The sequence below is a fragment of the Anomaloglossus baeobatrachus genome, chromosome 5 (assembly GCF_048569485.1).
Source record: "Anomaloglossus baeobatrachus isolate aAnoBae1 chromosome 5, aAnoBae1.hap1, whole genome shotgun sequence".
Classification (NCBI taxonomy): domain Eukaryota; kingdom Metazoa; phylum Chordata; class Amphibia; order Anura; family Aromobatidae; genus Anomaloglossus; species Anomaloglossus baeobatrachus.
The window spans coordinates 413,501,080-413,516,118 of NC_134357.1; the positions used below are offsets into that span (position 1 = coordinate 413,501,080).

The 15,039-nt window shown below is 55.4% G+C and overlaps 1 protein-coding gene across 1 annotated transcript in view; it reads right to left on the minus strand.

Moving 5' to 3' along the window:
* The window catches only part of EFTUD2 (elongation factor Tu GTP binding domain containing 2), a 105,531-nt gene that overhangs the window by 35,920 nt on the left and 54,572 nt on the right, over positions 1–15,039 (minus strand). Inside the window, exons 12-15 of the mRNA XM_075350253.1 lie at positions 12,670–12,733; positions 12,444–12,534; positions 12,216–12,351; positions 11,637–11,764 (exon numbers count right to left, since the gene is read on the minus strand). Of these exons, the coding sequence (XP_075206368.1) occupies positions 11,637–11,764; positions 12,216–12,351; positions 12,444–12,534; positions 12,670–12,733 (419 nt within the window). The remainder of the gene's footprint in view (positions 1–11,636; positions 11,765–12,215; positions 12,352–12,443; positions 12,535–12,669; positions 12,734–15,039) is intronic.

Here is a 15,039-nt window from a genome sequence, read left to right on the forward strand (position 1 = left end):
ATGGCTGCCGGCGTCCTGTGGAGAGGGGCGGGCCCTGGGCGTGTTGAGACCAAGAGCGGGAAACTTGCGTCCCCACTGTGCCCAGTGAGGGGGCTGGAGTATGTAAATAAGACTCCAGCCCTCGGCGCTGGCTATAGAACAGCGTCTCTCCCTTTCCCTGATTGACAGGGTGGGGGCGGGAACGAAGCAGAGCTAGGCCGCAAAAAGCCGGGGACTAGATTTATGAGCGCTGCCGCCGTAAAAGCGCGGGCAGCGCGAGTCCCCGGCGCACCACAAGTCCCAGCGGCGCCGCCGCTCCCGGAGCGGCCGGCGCGGTAGTTCCCAAGACATAAAATCACTCAGCTAAGCTGCAGTGACTCTAACCCGAGCGCGCAGCGCTAGTGCCCCCGGCGCACTAGCACACCCAGCAAGCCTGGAGTGTGCGTGGCCTGTCTGTGCGGGGACACAGAGTACCTGAACGTTGCAGGGCCTTGTCCCTGACTGTACTCAGCTCCTCCAGCAGGGTCTCTGGGTCTGTGGATGGAGCTCGGCCTCAGGGTTTGGGGGCCGGTAAGATCCCACTTCCACAGAGCCCCTCAGGGGGATGGGGAAGGAAAGCAGCATGTGGGCTCCAGCCTCCGTACCCGCAATGGGTACCTCAACCTTACAAACCGCAAGTGGTGTGAGAAGGGAGCATGCTGGGGGCCCTATATGGGCCCTCTTTTCTTCCATCCGATAGAGTCAGCAGCTACTGCTGACTAAACAGTGGAGCTATGCGTGGATGTCTGACCTCCTTCGCACAAAGCAGAAAACTGGTGAGCCAGTGATCCCACTGGGGGTGTATAGCCAGAAGGGGAGGGGCCTTACACTTTTTAGTGTAATGCTTTGTGTGGCCTCCGGAGGCAGTGCTATACACCCAATCGTCTGGGTCTCCCAATGGAGCGCCGAAGAAAGTAGGATTTTTGTGTACTCACCGTAAAATCTTTCTCTGAGTCTTCATTGGGGGACACAGCACCCACCCTGCTTGGTTTTTTGGTTGTTAAATTGCATTTGCCTGCCATTTTCAGCGGTCTTATGTTCATAGACCTCTTGTTCGCACGGCTGCATTATTTTAGTTATAACTTTGTTTTATGTATGGTGATTCTGGTACTCCTCCTACTGCTTGTGCACCAAACTGATCTGAGCCCGCCTCCGGCTCGGGGTGTATACTGCTAGGGAGGAGCAAACTTTTTATGTTAACTTAGTGTCAGCCTCCTAGTGACAGCAGCATAACCCATGGTCCGGTGTCCCCCAATGAAGACTCAGAGAAAGAGATTTTACGGTGAGTACAAAAAAAACCTACTTTCTCTATCGTTTCATTGGGGGACACAGGACCATGGGACGTCCAAAAGCAGTCCCTGGGTGGGAATACAGAAGCACCGCAGATAGGAAGAAAACAACGACCTCCCTCGGCGGGCTTGTACTATAATTGAATGCTGTCACCCTATTACAGGTGTGCAACTGCTGCCTGCAAGACCTTTCTCCCAAAACTAGCATCTGCCGATGCTTGGGTGTGAACATGGTAGAACCTAGTAAAGGTATGCAGGCTGGACCAGGTGGCGGCCTTGCAGACCTGGTCGGCCGACGCCTGATGCCTAATCGCCCAAGAGGCTCCCACTGCTCGGGTAGAGTGCGCCCTTACCCCCCGCGGCGGAGACTTGTCCCGAATCCGATAGGCCTCAGATATGGCGGAACGGATCCATCTGGCAATTGTGGCTTTGGATGCCGATTCACCCCTCTTGGGACCAGAAGGAAGGACAAACAGACCATCCGACTTACGGAACGGCGCAGTTCTGGAGACAAATTCTAAGGGCGCGCACCAGGTCCAGGGTGTGCAAGGACCTCTCCAAGCTGTGAGAGGGGCCAGGACAGAAGGACGGAAGGACAATTTCCTCGTTTAGATGGAACGGGGAGACCACCTTTGGGAGAAAGGAGGGATCTGGCCGGAGAACCGCTTTGTCCTGGTGAAAAATCAAAAAGGGGGCACGACAAGAGAGCTGCCAGCTCGGACGTCCTTCGAATAGAAGTGATGGCAACGAGGAACACCACCTTCCAAGACAGGTGAGAAAGGGAAGAATCCCGCAAGGGCTCGAAGGGGGGACCCTGAAGTGACCCTAGGACTAGATTAAGGTTCCACGGTTCTAGAGGCCGACGATACGGCGGTGCCAGGTGGGCAACTCCCTGGATGAAGGTCTTAACCTGTGGACGAGAGGCTAGTGGCTTCTGAAACAGGATTGACAAAGCCGATACCTGGACCTTTAGTGTTGCGAGCGAGAGACCCGCATCTAGGCCTGACTGCAAGAATGCCAAAAGGGAAGGAAGGGAGAAGGCGAGAGGAGAAGAAACGCTGTGCTCTTCACACCACCTGACGAAGACCTTCCACGTGTGGTAGTATATTCTTGATGAAGATGGCTTCCTAGCCCTAATCATTGTTTGTATCACTCTTGAAGAAAAACCAGCCTGAGCTAGAACCCAGGATTCAATGGCCAGGCCGTCAAATTTAGGACCTTTGAGTTCTGATGGAAAAGAGGTCCCTGCTGCAGGAGATCTGGACGGTCTGGAAGACGCCACGGAGCGTCTGCGAGGAGCTGAGTGAGTTCCGCGAACCATGCTCACCTGGGCCAGTCCGGAGCCACTAGGATGACTGGTATTCCTTCTGCCTTGATCTTCTTGAGAACCCTCGGGATCAGAGGGAGCGGAGGGAAGATGTACGGGAGACTGAACTGGCTCCATGACAGAGTGAGGGCGTCGACTCCTAAAGCCAAGCGGTCGCGGCCCTGCGCTATAAATTGCGGAACCTGACAGTTGAACCGGGAGGCCATTAGGTCCACATCCGGAACTCCCCATCTGTCGCAGATCTGGTTGAAGACTTCCCGGTTGAGGGACCATTTTCCGGAGGCGAGGCCTTCCCTGCTGAGGAAGTCCGCCGCCCAATTGTCCACGCCTGGGATGTGTACCGCTGAGATCAGGGAGTGATGACACTCGGCCCAGTGCAAAATCTTCCTGACTTCTCGCATCGCCCCGACACTTCTTGTGCCTCCTTGGTGGTTGATGTACGCCACCGCCGTCGCATTGTCCGACTGGATCCTGACCGGGCAACCCTGTACTAGGTGCCGAAACTGCTGCAAGGCTAGCCGGATGGCTCTTATCTCCAGAATGTTGATCGGAAGACAACTTTCCCGTGGTGTCCATCGGCCTTGCGCTGTGTGATGCCGAAACACTGCCCCCCAGCCCTGGAGACTGGCGTCGGTGGTCACTATCTTCCAGTGGAGTGGGAGGAATGACCTTCCTGACGCGAGGTTGCGTTGATTGATCCACCAACGGAGGGAGTGGCGGGTCTCCGGCGAAAGATGAAACCTGCGGTCCAGAGAAAAGGGAGATCTGTCCCACTTCTTTAGCAAGGTCAGCTGGAGGGGTCGGAGGTGGAACTGTGCAAAGGGTACCGCTTCCATCGCCGCCACCATACGACCGAGGACTCGCATGCCGAACCTGATGGAAACTTGGCGCTGAAGCCGGAGAGCGCGGAGGCCTCGTTGCAGGGAGGACATCTTCTCCTGTGTAAGGAAAACTCGCCCTTGGGTGGTATCGAATACCATGCCTAAAAAGGTGATCCGTCGGGCCGGGGTCAGAGAGGACTTCTTCCGATTGATCAGCCACCCTAACCGTGAAAGGGTGTCGATTGTGACCTGAACCCCAAGACGACAGTCCTCGAAAGAAGAACCTTTGATCAACATATCGTCCAAGTACAGGATGACCATAACACCCCTGGAATGTAGGACGGACATGGCAGCCGCCATGATCTTCGTATAGACTCTGGGGGCGGATGCGAGGCCGAAAGGAAGAGCCGTGAACTGGAAGTGATCTTCCGCTATCGCAAAGCGGAGGAACTGTTGGTGAGAGGTGGCTATAGGGACGTGAAGATAGGCGTCTTGAATATCCAGCGATGCCAGGAATTCGCCGACCTCCATGGACGCGATCACGTACCGGAGTGACTCCATTCGAAACCGCCGAGGCCTCACCGACCTGTTTAGAAGCTTTAGGTCGAGGACGGGGCGGACAGAGCCGTCCTTCTTGGGGACCACGAAAAGATTGGAATAGAACCCCTTGAAACGTTCTGCGGGAGGGACTGGTACCACGACTCCGGCTTGGAGGAGGGAGTCTATGGAGTGAAAGAACGCGCGAGCCCGCGCGGAAGACTCGGGAGGGCGAGATAGGAAAAAACGTCTCGGTGGCTTTGACTCGAATTCTACTTTGTAGCCTGAGGTGATGATCTCTCTGACCCAGGCATCGGCGGTCAGGGGGATCCACACATGCTGGAAACGAGACAGACGCCCTCCCACGAGTCTGGCGCTGTTGCGCGCCGACCGCGAGTCACTTGGAGGAGCGTCGGCGGTATCCGGAAGAGGATTTCGTGGACTGGCGGGGACGTGAACGCCAGGCGGGATTGGTCTTGAATGACGGGGTCCTCCTGTCTCTCGGAGGAGAGCGGCTTTTTCGCGGCTGGGAAGTGGAGTTGAAGCTGCGAAAGGGCCGGAAATGAGCGGTGGGAGCGCCGATTCTGGAAGCGCTTGGGGCGCAATTGGGGGAGAGATGTACTCTTTCCTCCCGTCGCATCGGAGATCAACTGGTCCAGCTTATCTCCGAAAAGACGTTCCCCTAGGAAGGGCAGGGAAGTCAGTGACTTCTTAGAGGCCGCATCAGCGTTCCAGGACCGGAGCCAGAGGGCTCGACGGATGGCCACATTGTTGCTGGCGGCCTGGGCCGCGCAATTGGCAGATGCCAGGGCTGCATTGAGCAGGTACTCACAAGCCAGGGAAATCTGTGAGGCGATGAGGACCAGGTCCGGATTGGCAGGAATGGCGCGGAGTCCGCAGCGTAGCGTGTCCGCCCAGGACATCAGTGCCTTCGCAACCCAAACCGAGGCAAAGGCCGGTGAGAGGGATGTGCCCGCTGCCTCGAAGGCGGAACGGGCCAACTTGTCAATAGTACGGTCCGTGGGGTCCTTGAGAGACGTACCGTTAGTGAGTGGAAGGACTGTGCGAGAAGACAGGCGGGAGATTGGGGGGGTCGACCACAGGGGAGCCTGCCCAATCCTTTCGAAGACCCTCAGGAAAGGGATAATGCAAATCAATGGACTTATCGCTGGTAAATACCTTGTCCGGCTGTTGCCTGTGGCTGCGCAGTAACTCAGCGAATTCTGGATGTCCGCTGAATGCGCTTTGGGCCCGATTCATCTGCTTAAACGAGACCTGGGTGCTCTGGGAGGAGACGGGGTCTGCCTGTACCTTTAGGGTCTGGTTTACTGCTTCTATCAGGCTATTCACCATGCGCCGAATATCAGCCGCGTGCTCTGAGTCCAGCAGGGGTGCTGCATCGGAATCATCCTCGGAGTGGTCAGAAGTCTCCCCGGAGGAATGATGGTCTGGACCTGGGGATGAAGGTGAAACCTGGGAAGAGGCTGAAGACGAGACCCGGCGGGTCCGCTTCTGAGCAGCCGAGGAGGTCCCTGCGACGGGGCTCACTTGCTCCGGAGACTATTGCGTCGGGTCTGCGGGAGTCTGGGCGAGCGACGGCAGCAGGCGCAGTGCTTGCGCGATGGTCTGAGAAGCATCAGAGAGGGAATCTACGGACTGGGACAGGGACGCTAGCCAGTCGGGGGTCCTGCAGAGGCTGCGAGTCTGAAGAACAGACGGAGCATAGTGGGGCGTCCTGGCCTTGGGTAAATTTGGTCTTGCAGGAGGAGCATGCAAAAAATAAGGCAAAGGGGGCCTGCTTGGGTCAGGTGGAATTAGCATTAGGCATGGTGAAAAAAGTATTCTCCCTGGTGGCTGCTAGGAAGGAGACAGGAGAGGGTTAACTCGTCCCTAAACTCAGAGAACGCTACCTAGTGAGGGCTACTCCTTAGGAGCAGGGCTTACCCAGGTCCTGTGTGCTGCCTACCAGTCCAGAAGAGGGAGTCCAGGAGTGAGCTGGCCAGAAGAGTGAGAACGCCGGCGCGCTGCAGTCTCAGGGGACCCGACACATGTTAAAATGGCGATGGGGACCCTGGAGGAGGCTGGGGGAGGAGCAGCGTTTAGGCGCGAAAAACGGAGGATCCACAGCCCCCACAAGCCAGGAGGCTGAGCGGTGGGAGGAGACTGGGCCAGACGACCGGCGGCCAATAGCGCTGCAGCGGGGGCGTGGCTAGGACGCAGGAGCGACTAGGCCGAGACCGGGGCCTAAATTTTGGAGAGGGTCGGGGGAAAGGTGCAGGAGAGGTCGGTCCCACCTGCTCTCGGCGGCGCCGGCCCAGCGACGGATGCGGTGCAGGCAGGGCGCCCTGCCCCTGCCTGTGTACAGTGCTCTCGTCCAGGAAGACTGAGGACTCCGGGGGAGAGCGTGCTGAGGCAGGGAAGTGGACATCATGATGGGGGAAAGCAGCCCCCTTGCAGGAGAAGGCAGCGTGAAAGGGCCCCATCGGATTAAAAACGCTGCGGAGGTTCCATCCCTGCTGTATGCCCCTGTACGCCCTTTGGGGTGATACCGCAGGGCGAATCAGGGGTGCCCACGACAACCTGCCCACACGCGCAACCCCGGGAGTGGTACCACGGGGATGGACGGGGGAGAGGGCCCGAAATCTCAAGCCCCTGCGACCCTGGGGAGTGGTACCCACAGGGCTGCGGAGGATGAGTGAAGAGAATACCTGCAGAGAAAAAGAAGACAGGTATGAGAGCGATGAGCGGCGCCGAAATAAAGGAAAAAAAGCGCAAAAAACACAAATGGCTGAGGGGGGCCGAGACGGCCAACATCAGCCTCCTACGACACTAAGCTAAAACTGATCTGAGCCCGCCTCCGGCTCGGGGTGTATACTGCTAGGGAGGAGCTAACTTATTATGTTTACTTAGTGTCAGCCTCCTAGTGACCGCAGCATAACCCATGGTCCTGTGTCCCCCAATGAAACGATAGAGAAAGCTGAAGCCTGAGAAGTTAAGGTAACCATCTCAGGCATAGATTCCTTGGTGAGGGAATGCATCTCCTCTAGGGAAGCAGAGATGGCTTTGAGAGCCCACACTGCTGCAAAAGTCGGGGAAAACGCGGCCCCCGCAGCTTCATACACAGATTTGGCCAGAAGGTCATTCTGACGGTCAGTGGGATCCTTAAGTGAGGTGCCGTCAGCCACCGACACAACGGTCCGGGCTGAGAGCCTAGACACCGGAGGGTTTACCTTTGGGGAGTGCGACCATTCCTTGACCACCTCAGGTGGAAAGGGAAAACGGTCATCAGAACCACGCTTTGGAAAGCGTTTGTCAGGACAGGCCCTGGGTTTGGTCACAGCGGTCTGAAAACTGGAGTGGTTAAAGAACACACTTTACTCTCTTAGGCGAGGTAAACTGATGCTTTTCTGCCAGAGAGGGTTGCTCCTCTGAGACTGGCGGACTGAGATCCAGTACAGAATTGATAGAAGCAATCAAGTCACTAAAAACTGAGTCACCCTCGGAGAGATCGATGGGGTACATAGCCTCCGAGCCCCCCGTGAGGGCATCCTCCTCATCTTGAGAGTCAGCTCTTGAGTCAGAGCTGCGGGATGAGGGGGGGAGGAAACCCTGCGCCTTCTCTTAGAACAGGGGTGGGGAACCTTTTTTCTGTCGGGGGCCATTTGAAAATTTCTACCAACCTTCGGGGGCCGCACAAAATTATCAATGTTTAAATGACCCTGCTATATTGGGTGAAGCAATTAATTAACTGGGGGCATGGGGCTGGGGGCACAGACACCACACGCGGGGCTGGGGGCACAGACACCACTGGAGGGGCGGGAGGCACAGACATCACTGGAGGGGCGGGAGGCACAGACATCACTGGAGGGGCTGGGGGCACAGACATCACTGGAGGGGCGGCACAGACATCACTGTGGGGGGAGGCACAGACATCACTGGAGGGGAGGCACAGACATCACTGGAGGGGCGGGAGGCACAGACATCACTGGAGGGGCTGGGGGCACAGACACCACTGGAGGGGCGGGAGGCACAGACATCACTGGAGGGGCTGGGGGCACAGACATCACTGGAGGGGCTGGGGGCACAGACATCACTGGAGGGGCTGGGGGCACAGACATCACTGGAGGGGCTGGGGGCACAGACATCACTGGAGGGGCTGGGGGCACAGACATCACTGGAGGGGCTGGGGGCACAGACATCACTGTGGGGGGAGGCACAGACATCACTGGGGGGGAGGCACAGACATCACTGGGGGGGAGGCACAGACATCACTGGGGGGGAGGCACAGACATCACTGGGGGGGAGGCACAGACATCACTGGGGGGGGAGGCACAGACATCACTGGGGGGGGAGGCACAGACATCACTGGGGGGGGAGGCACAGACATCACTGGGGGGGAGGCACAGACATCACTGGGGGGGAGGCACAGACATCACTGGCGGGGAGGCACAGACATCACTGGGGGGAGGCACAGACATCACTGGGGGGGGCTGCACACAGGACGGGGGGGGCTGCACACAGGACGGGGGGGGCTGCACACAGGACGGGGGGGCTGCACACAGGACGGGGGGGGGGCTGCACACAGGACGGGGGGGGGCTGCACACAGGACGGGGGGGGGCTGCACACAGGACGGGGGGGGCTGCACACAGGACGGGGGGGGCTGCACACAGGACGGGGGGGGCTGCACACAGGACGGGGGGGGCTGCACACAGGACGGGGGGGGCTGCACACAGGACGGGGGGGGCTGCACACAGGACGGGGGGGCTGCACACAGGACGGGGGGGTGCACACAGGACTGGGGGGTGCACACAGGACTGGGGGGTGCACACAGGACTGGGGGGTGCACACAGGACTGGGGGGTGCACACAGGACTGGGGGGTGCACACAGGACTGGGGGGTGCACACAGGACTGGGGGGTGCACACAGGACTGGGGGGTGCACACAGGACTGGGGGGTGCACACAGGACTGGGGGGTGCACACAGGACTGGGGGGTGCACACAGGACTGGGGGGTGCACACAGGACTGGGGGGTGCACACAGGACTGGGGGGTGCACACAGGACTGGGGGGTGCACACAGGACTGGGGGGTGCACACAGGACTGGGGGGTGCACACAGGACTGGGGGGTGCACACAGGACTGGGGGGTGCACACAGGACTGGGTGATGGGCTGCACATAGGATTGTGTGGGGGTGCACACAGGACATTGGGGGGCTGCACACAGGACTGGGGGAGGGGTGCACACAGGATTGGGGGGGTGCAAACAGGACTACTGGGTGATGGGCAGCACACAGGACATTGGGGGGCTGCACACAGGACTGGGGGAGGGGTGCACACAGGATATTGGGGGGCACACTGCGCTGAGAGTTTCATGCAACTCTGGGGGAGAAGGTTGACAGAACTGGTGTGGGGAGGCACAAAGCATTGGGCAGGGCACATAGCAGCAGAGGGTCGGCGCTGGACTCACAGCAGCATTGCATTCACATCACCGGAGTGCAGGAGCCGGACACACTGCATCAGAAGGAGAAGGCGGGCACTGATCTCCGGAGGCCAGGGGGCGGACACACAAGGCTGGAAGCTGTGAGGCTGCTGTGGACCCGCCCACAATTGGCACTGGCCGACAGGAGAACACATTGCAGCACAAACAGCAATGTGTGGATTTAAAGGGCCGGCGGCAGCAAGACCGCGGTGACAGCACGAGCACTGCCTCCCCCGGGAATCTGCCCGGGGGCCAGATAAAAGGTCATGGCAGGCCGCATGCGGCCTGCGGGCCGGAGGTTCCCCACCCCTGTCTTAGAAGGACGGGGTCTGGGACCTGATGATGAATCCTCTGTGAGCTCTGATGGACGGAGGTCAGAGGATAGGGATCCCCTGGCAAGGGTATTAGAGGCACCCTGTGAGGAGGGCTGATGTATATTCAACAAAGTCCTGGACAAAAGTCCCATGGACTCAGCAAATGACTGGGATATGGACCTAGAAAAAGGACTCTACCCAGGCCGGGGGTTCAGCCACAGGTGCAGAAGCAGCCTGAGAGACCACTGGGGGTGAGACTCCAGGCTGTGGCACCGCCAAGTTAGAGCAAACATCACAATGTGGATAGGTGCTCGGTTCAGGCAGCAGGAGCTTGCATGCAGCGCATACAGAATAAAGCTTTGGAGCCTTGCTACTTGTGTGAGACATGCTGCTGGAGTGGAAGCTTTGCAAGAGAATGAACCCCAGGGAGAATATACAGAGGTGCACAACCGGAGACCGGCTGTGGCTTACCAGACCGCTGGAAGCGGTGTTGTGTGCCCTCCAGATCCCAAAGCCTGGACCCCCAATGCACAGCACCTCAGCAGGGATACAGAGTGCAGACAGGCCCAGCGCAAAGTGAACTCTGCCTGAGAAATGGCCGCCGGAGCGAAGAGAGGGGGCGGGACTAGGGGGCGTTCCTATAGAGGAGCGGGAACTGGAGGGCCATAGACCTGCAGGAGAGGAGACACGCCCCAGCAGTGGGGAGTGTCCCTCCCCTGTGCAGAACGGCCGCCGGGAGGAGCCGTGCCTGTCCCTCTTGCATGAGTGACATGCGAGGGAAGTTAACAGAAACTAGGCCTCCGGCAAAGCCGGGGCCTAAATTTAAGCGGCGAGGCCGACGCGCAGGCACCATCGGCGCGGTTCTCGGGCGAAAGCTAGAGAACCCGCCGGAAATGTCAAAATAAACACATTCAGCATACTCTCCCCAACACATAAACGTCTCAGGTACTTAGCTGCTGAGACGCAGGGCCAGGTCCCTGGGCATGAGTGCTCCGGTCCAACAGAATCCTCAAGGGGCTGTGGATGGAGACCGGTCTCCTGCCAGGCATGGAGACCGTGCTGGCTCCCACTTCAAGCCAGAGCCCAGAAGGGATGGTGAAGGAGCACGGCATGTAAGGCTCCAGCCTTGGAAATCAACCTTAACAACACCGCCGACACAGTGGGGTGAGAAGGGACATGCCGGGAGTCCAGACGTGGACCCGCATTTCTTCAATCTCTTTCCAAAAGGCAAAAAATCATATAAGAATGCATGTGTGGATGTATGCCTCCTGAACACAAAGCGATAAACTGGCTGGGACTGGCTCACCAGGGGGTGTATAAGCTCAGGGGGAGGAGCTACACTTTTAAGTGTAGTACTTTGTGTGTCCTCCGGAGGCAGAAGCTAAACACCCATGGTCTGGGTCTCCCAAAGGAACGATAAAGAAAGCAAAAAATATGCTGGGGGAGTACGTAAACTTTTGAGCACAAATTCTATCTAATCTATCTATCTATCTACATATATATATATACACACACACACACACAGTGTGTCCACCCATATCCTGTCCACCGCCATTAACCTGAGAACGGTGGCAGCTATAGGCATAGAAGTGGTGTCTAGGTATAGTAAAGTAGCCATGCGCTACGCAATGAAACCACCTATAGCGCCACCTGGTGGAAAACAACGGAATTAGCATTTTTATTTTGAAAACGGAACGAGATAGAGAAAAAAAGCGAATTAAAAAATTGTAGGGCATCATCAATTCAATACGAATCGACACTATACACACACACACACACACACACACACACACACATATATATATATAAAAAATATATCAGCAAATAAATCCAATAATGGCAATATACGCACTTCTGGATCACACTGGCTCATCTCCTCTCCTAGTTCAGAATCGACACCACCCGTATACGTGTGTTCAATTTTGGCTCTCGCCCCAGCCTTTGGAGATGGAATGTGCTGAACACACATATCTACAAAACCTATAAAATAAGTGAATAATAAGAAATGAATTACACAGGGGCATAATTTTACATCACAACAAAATGTCAGGCGCAGGATGGGAGGGATAGTGTTTATAAGTAATGTTTGTAACAAGTTATGAAGGAAAGCTGAAGGGGGGTAGCGGAGACTGAATAATGGAAATATATACTGACGAAGAAGGGGAAGGAGCAAATTTGATGACAGTGACAGATATTTGTTTGATAAATTGTAGAGATGATGTTATTTGCTATTTTGGTTTGTTGACCCTTATTTTCTTCATTCAGTACCCTATTTTACCATTGCAAGAAAATAAAAATTTGGTTTTAAAAAAAAAAAAAAAAAAAAAAAAGTCAGGTGCAATATACACCAAACAGCTTTATTGTTTGATACAAAACTACAGCTGTTTTTAGATTGCCTTCTCATACACAGCATTTATGTACAATGTGTTACCTGTGAATTCCCCAAAAAAGCGATTGCACACAAGCCTCAGCAGTGGCCGGATATTAAGCTTTAGTTCCTCCTTTGTGAGATGAATTCCTAATTCTTCCAGTGTCTGGGGCAGGGATGTGTCCACATCCCCCACAACCTAAAAGAGTAAAAAAAAAAAAAGGACACTTATTAACTAAAAACACAAAACTTCTGCAAAATAACACCTCTCTGATACAAAAGAGTGCCGACCTGAGCCAAGATCTTATACAGGGGCTCCAAGACGAACTCCACAAAACTTCGCTGGGAGCTGCTTGTTGGCGCCTTCTTGGTAAATTTTCGGCTGGAAGAAGGAACAGAAGTTGACAATTTTTACATTTAAAGCCTGAGTACTGAAGAGCTGCACTGAGTTAACTATACGTATTATAATGTTCTTGCTCATATTTACGAGATATACTCCATTTCAACAAGACCTTACGTTTTTGGATTGAAGTAAATGTCACCCCAGAGCCGCTTAGCAAACTCCTGATAGTTGATGTCACCTGCAGATCAGAGAACATAGGACTGTAAAACATTGTTTACGATCTTTACCAAAGCTACCCAACACTAATTATCCTGTGGACACTGCCCACTTAAGTCCAATTCCGCTCATCATCTCATAGACGTGCCCTTTGAAGAGCAGTCAGAAGCAGACTTTAGATGCACTCATTGCACCAGTTTCTCTACTACACTTCTTCAGCTCTCCAGTAGAGGTCTCCAGTTACAAAAGTATATCTATAGTAGAACATTTCAGAATTGTCATCACTAATCCTAGAAAGAAGGGAATTTTGTTTACTTACCGTAAATTCCTTTTCTTCTAGCTCCAATTGGGAGACCCAGACAATTGGGTGTATAGCTACTGCCTCCGGAGGCCACACAAAGTATTACACTTTAAAAAGTGTAACCCCTCCCCTCTGCCTATACACCCTCCCGTGCATCACGGGCCCATCAGTTTTGGTGCCAAAGCAGGAAGGAGGAAACTTAAAAATTGGTCTAAGGTAAAACTCAATCCGAAAGATGTTCGGAGAACTGACACCATGAACCAAATAACAATTCAACATGAACAACATGTGCACACAAAAGAACAACAGCCCGAAGGGAACAGGGGCGGGTGCTGGGTCTCCCAATTGGAGCTAGAAGAAAAGGAATTTACGGTAAGTAAACAAAATTCCCTTCTTCTTTGTCGCTCCATTGGGAGACCCAGACAATTGGGATGTCCAAAAGCAGTCCCTGGGTGGGTAAAAGAATACCTCGATAAAAAGAGCCGAAAAAAACGGCCCTCTCTTACAGGTGAGCAACCTCCTCCTGAAGGACTCGCCTACCTAGGCTGGCATCTGCCGCCGCATAGGCGTGAACCTGATAGTGTTTCGTGAAAGTGTGCAGACTCGCCCAGGTAGTGCTAACACACCTGCTGAGCCGTAGCCTGGTGACGCAATGCCCAGGATGCCCCTACGGCTCTGGTAGAATGGGCTTTCAGCCCTAAAGGACTCGGAAGCCCCGAAGACGGTAGACTTCAAGAATCCGTTCCTTGATCCACCGAGCCAAGGTTGACTTGGAAGCCTGCGACCCCTTACGCTGGCTAGCGACAAGGACAAGGAGCGCATCAGAACGGCGCAGGGGCGCAGTGTGCAAAATGTAGAGCCGGAGTGCTCTCACAAAATCTAAGAAGTGCAAATCCTTTTCACACTGGTGAACTGGATGAGCCAAAAGAAGGTAAGGAGATATCCTGATTGAGAAGAAAAAAGGGGGATACCACCTTAAGTAGGAATTCCGGGACCGGACGCAGGGCCACCTCGTCCTGGCGTAACACCAGGGAGGTGGCTTTGCATGATAGCGCTGCTAGCTCCGACACTCTCCGAAGTGATGCGCCTGCCACTAGGAAGACCACCTTCTGCGAAAGGCGTGATAGAGATAACTCCGAGGACACTAAGAGCCAGGCCACAATGGCCACGCAGTGAGGTTGAAGGCCGCAGAATTCAGATAGAAAATGGCCCTTGAGACAGCAAGTCTGGTCGTTCCGGGAGTGCCCACGGTCGACCCACCGTAAGGTGCCACAGATCCAGGTATCACGACCTCCTCGGCCAGTGTAGAGCAACGAGGATGGCGCGGCGGCAGTCGGACCCGATTTTGAATGACACTCTGGGCAGCAGTGCCAGAGGGGGAAATACATAAGGCAGTCGAAATTGCGACCAGTTCTGAACTGATGCGTCCGCCGCCAGCGCTCTGTGCTGGTGGTTGATGTACGCGACCGCCGTGGCGTTGCCCGACAGTATCCGGATCTGCCTGCCGTCCAGCCACCGCTGGAACGCCTGTAGGGCTAGCTACACTGCCCTTAATTCCAGAACATTGATCTGAAGGGAGGACTCTGTCGGAGTCCAGGTTCCCTGAGCCCTGTGGTGGAGGAAGACCGCTGTCCACCCTGACACTCTCGTCCGCCCAGGATGGGAGCAGGAAGGATTTTTCTTTCGACAAGAAGATAAGAAGCAACCACTGAAGAGAGGTTTTGGCTGCCAGAGAAAGAGAGACGTTCCTGTCTAGGGACGTCGACCTCCTGTCCCATTTGCGGAGAATGTGCCATTGGAGTGGACGCAGATGAATACTGCGCAAAGGGAACTGCCTCCATTGCTGCCACCATCTTCCCTAGGAAGCGCGTGGGGCGCCTCAAGGGGTGTGACTGTGCCCGAAGGAGAGAGTGCACCCCTGTCTGCAACGAACGCTGTTTGTCCAGCGGAAGCTTCACTATCTCTGAGAGAGAATGAAACTCCATCAAGAGGTAAGTCAGTGATTGGGTCGGTGTCAATTTTTACTT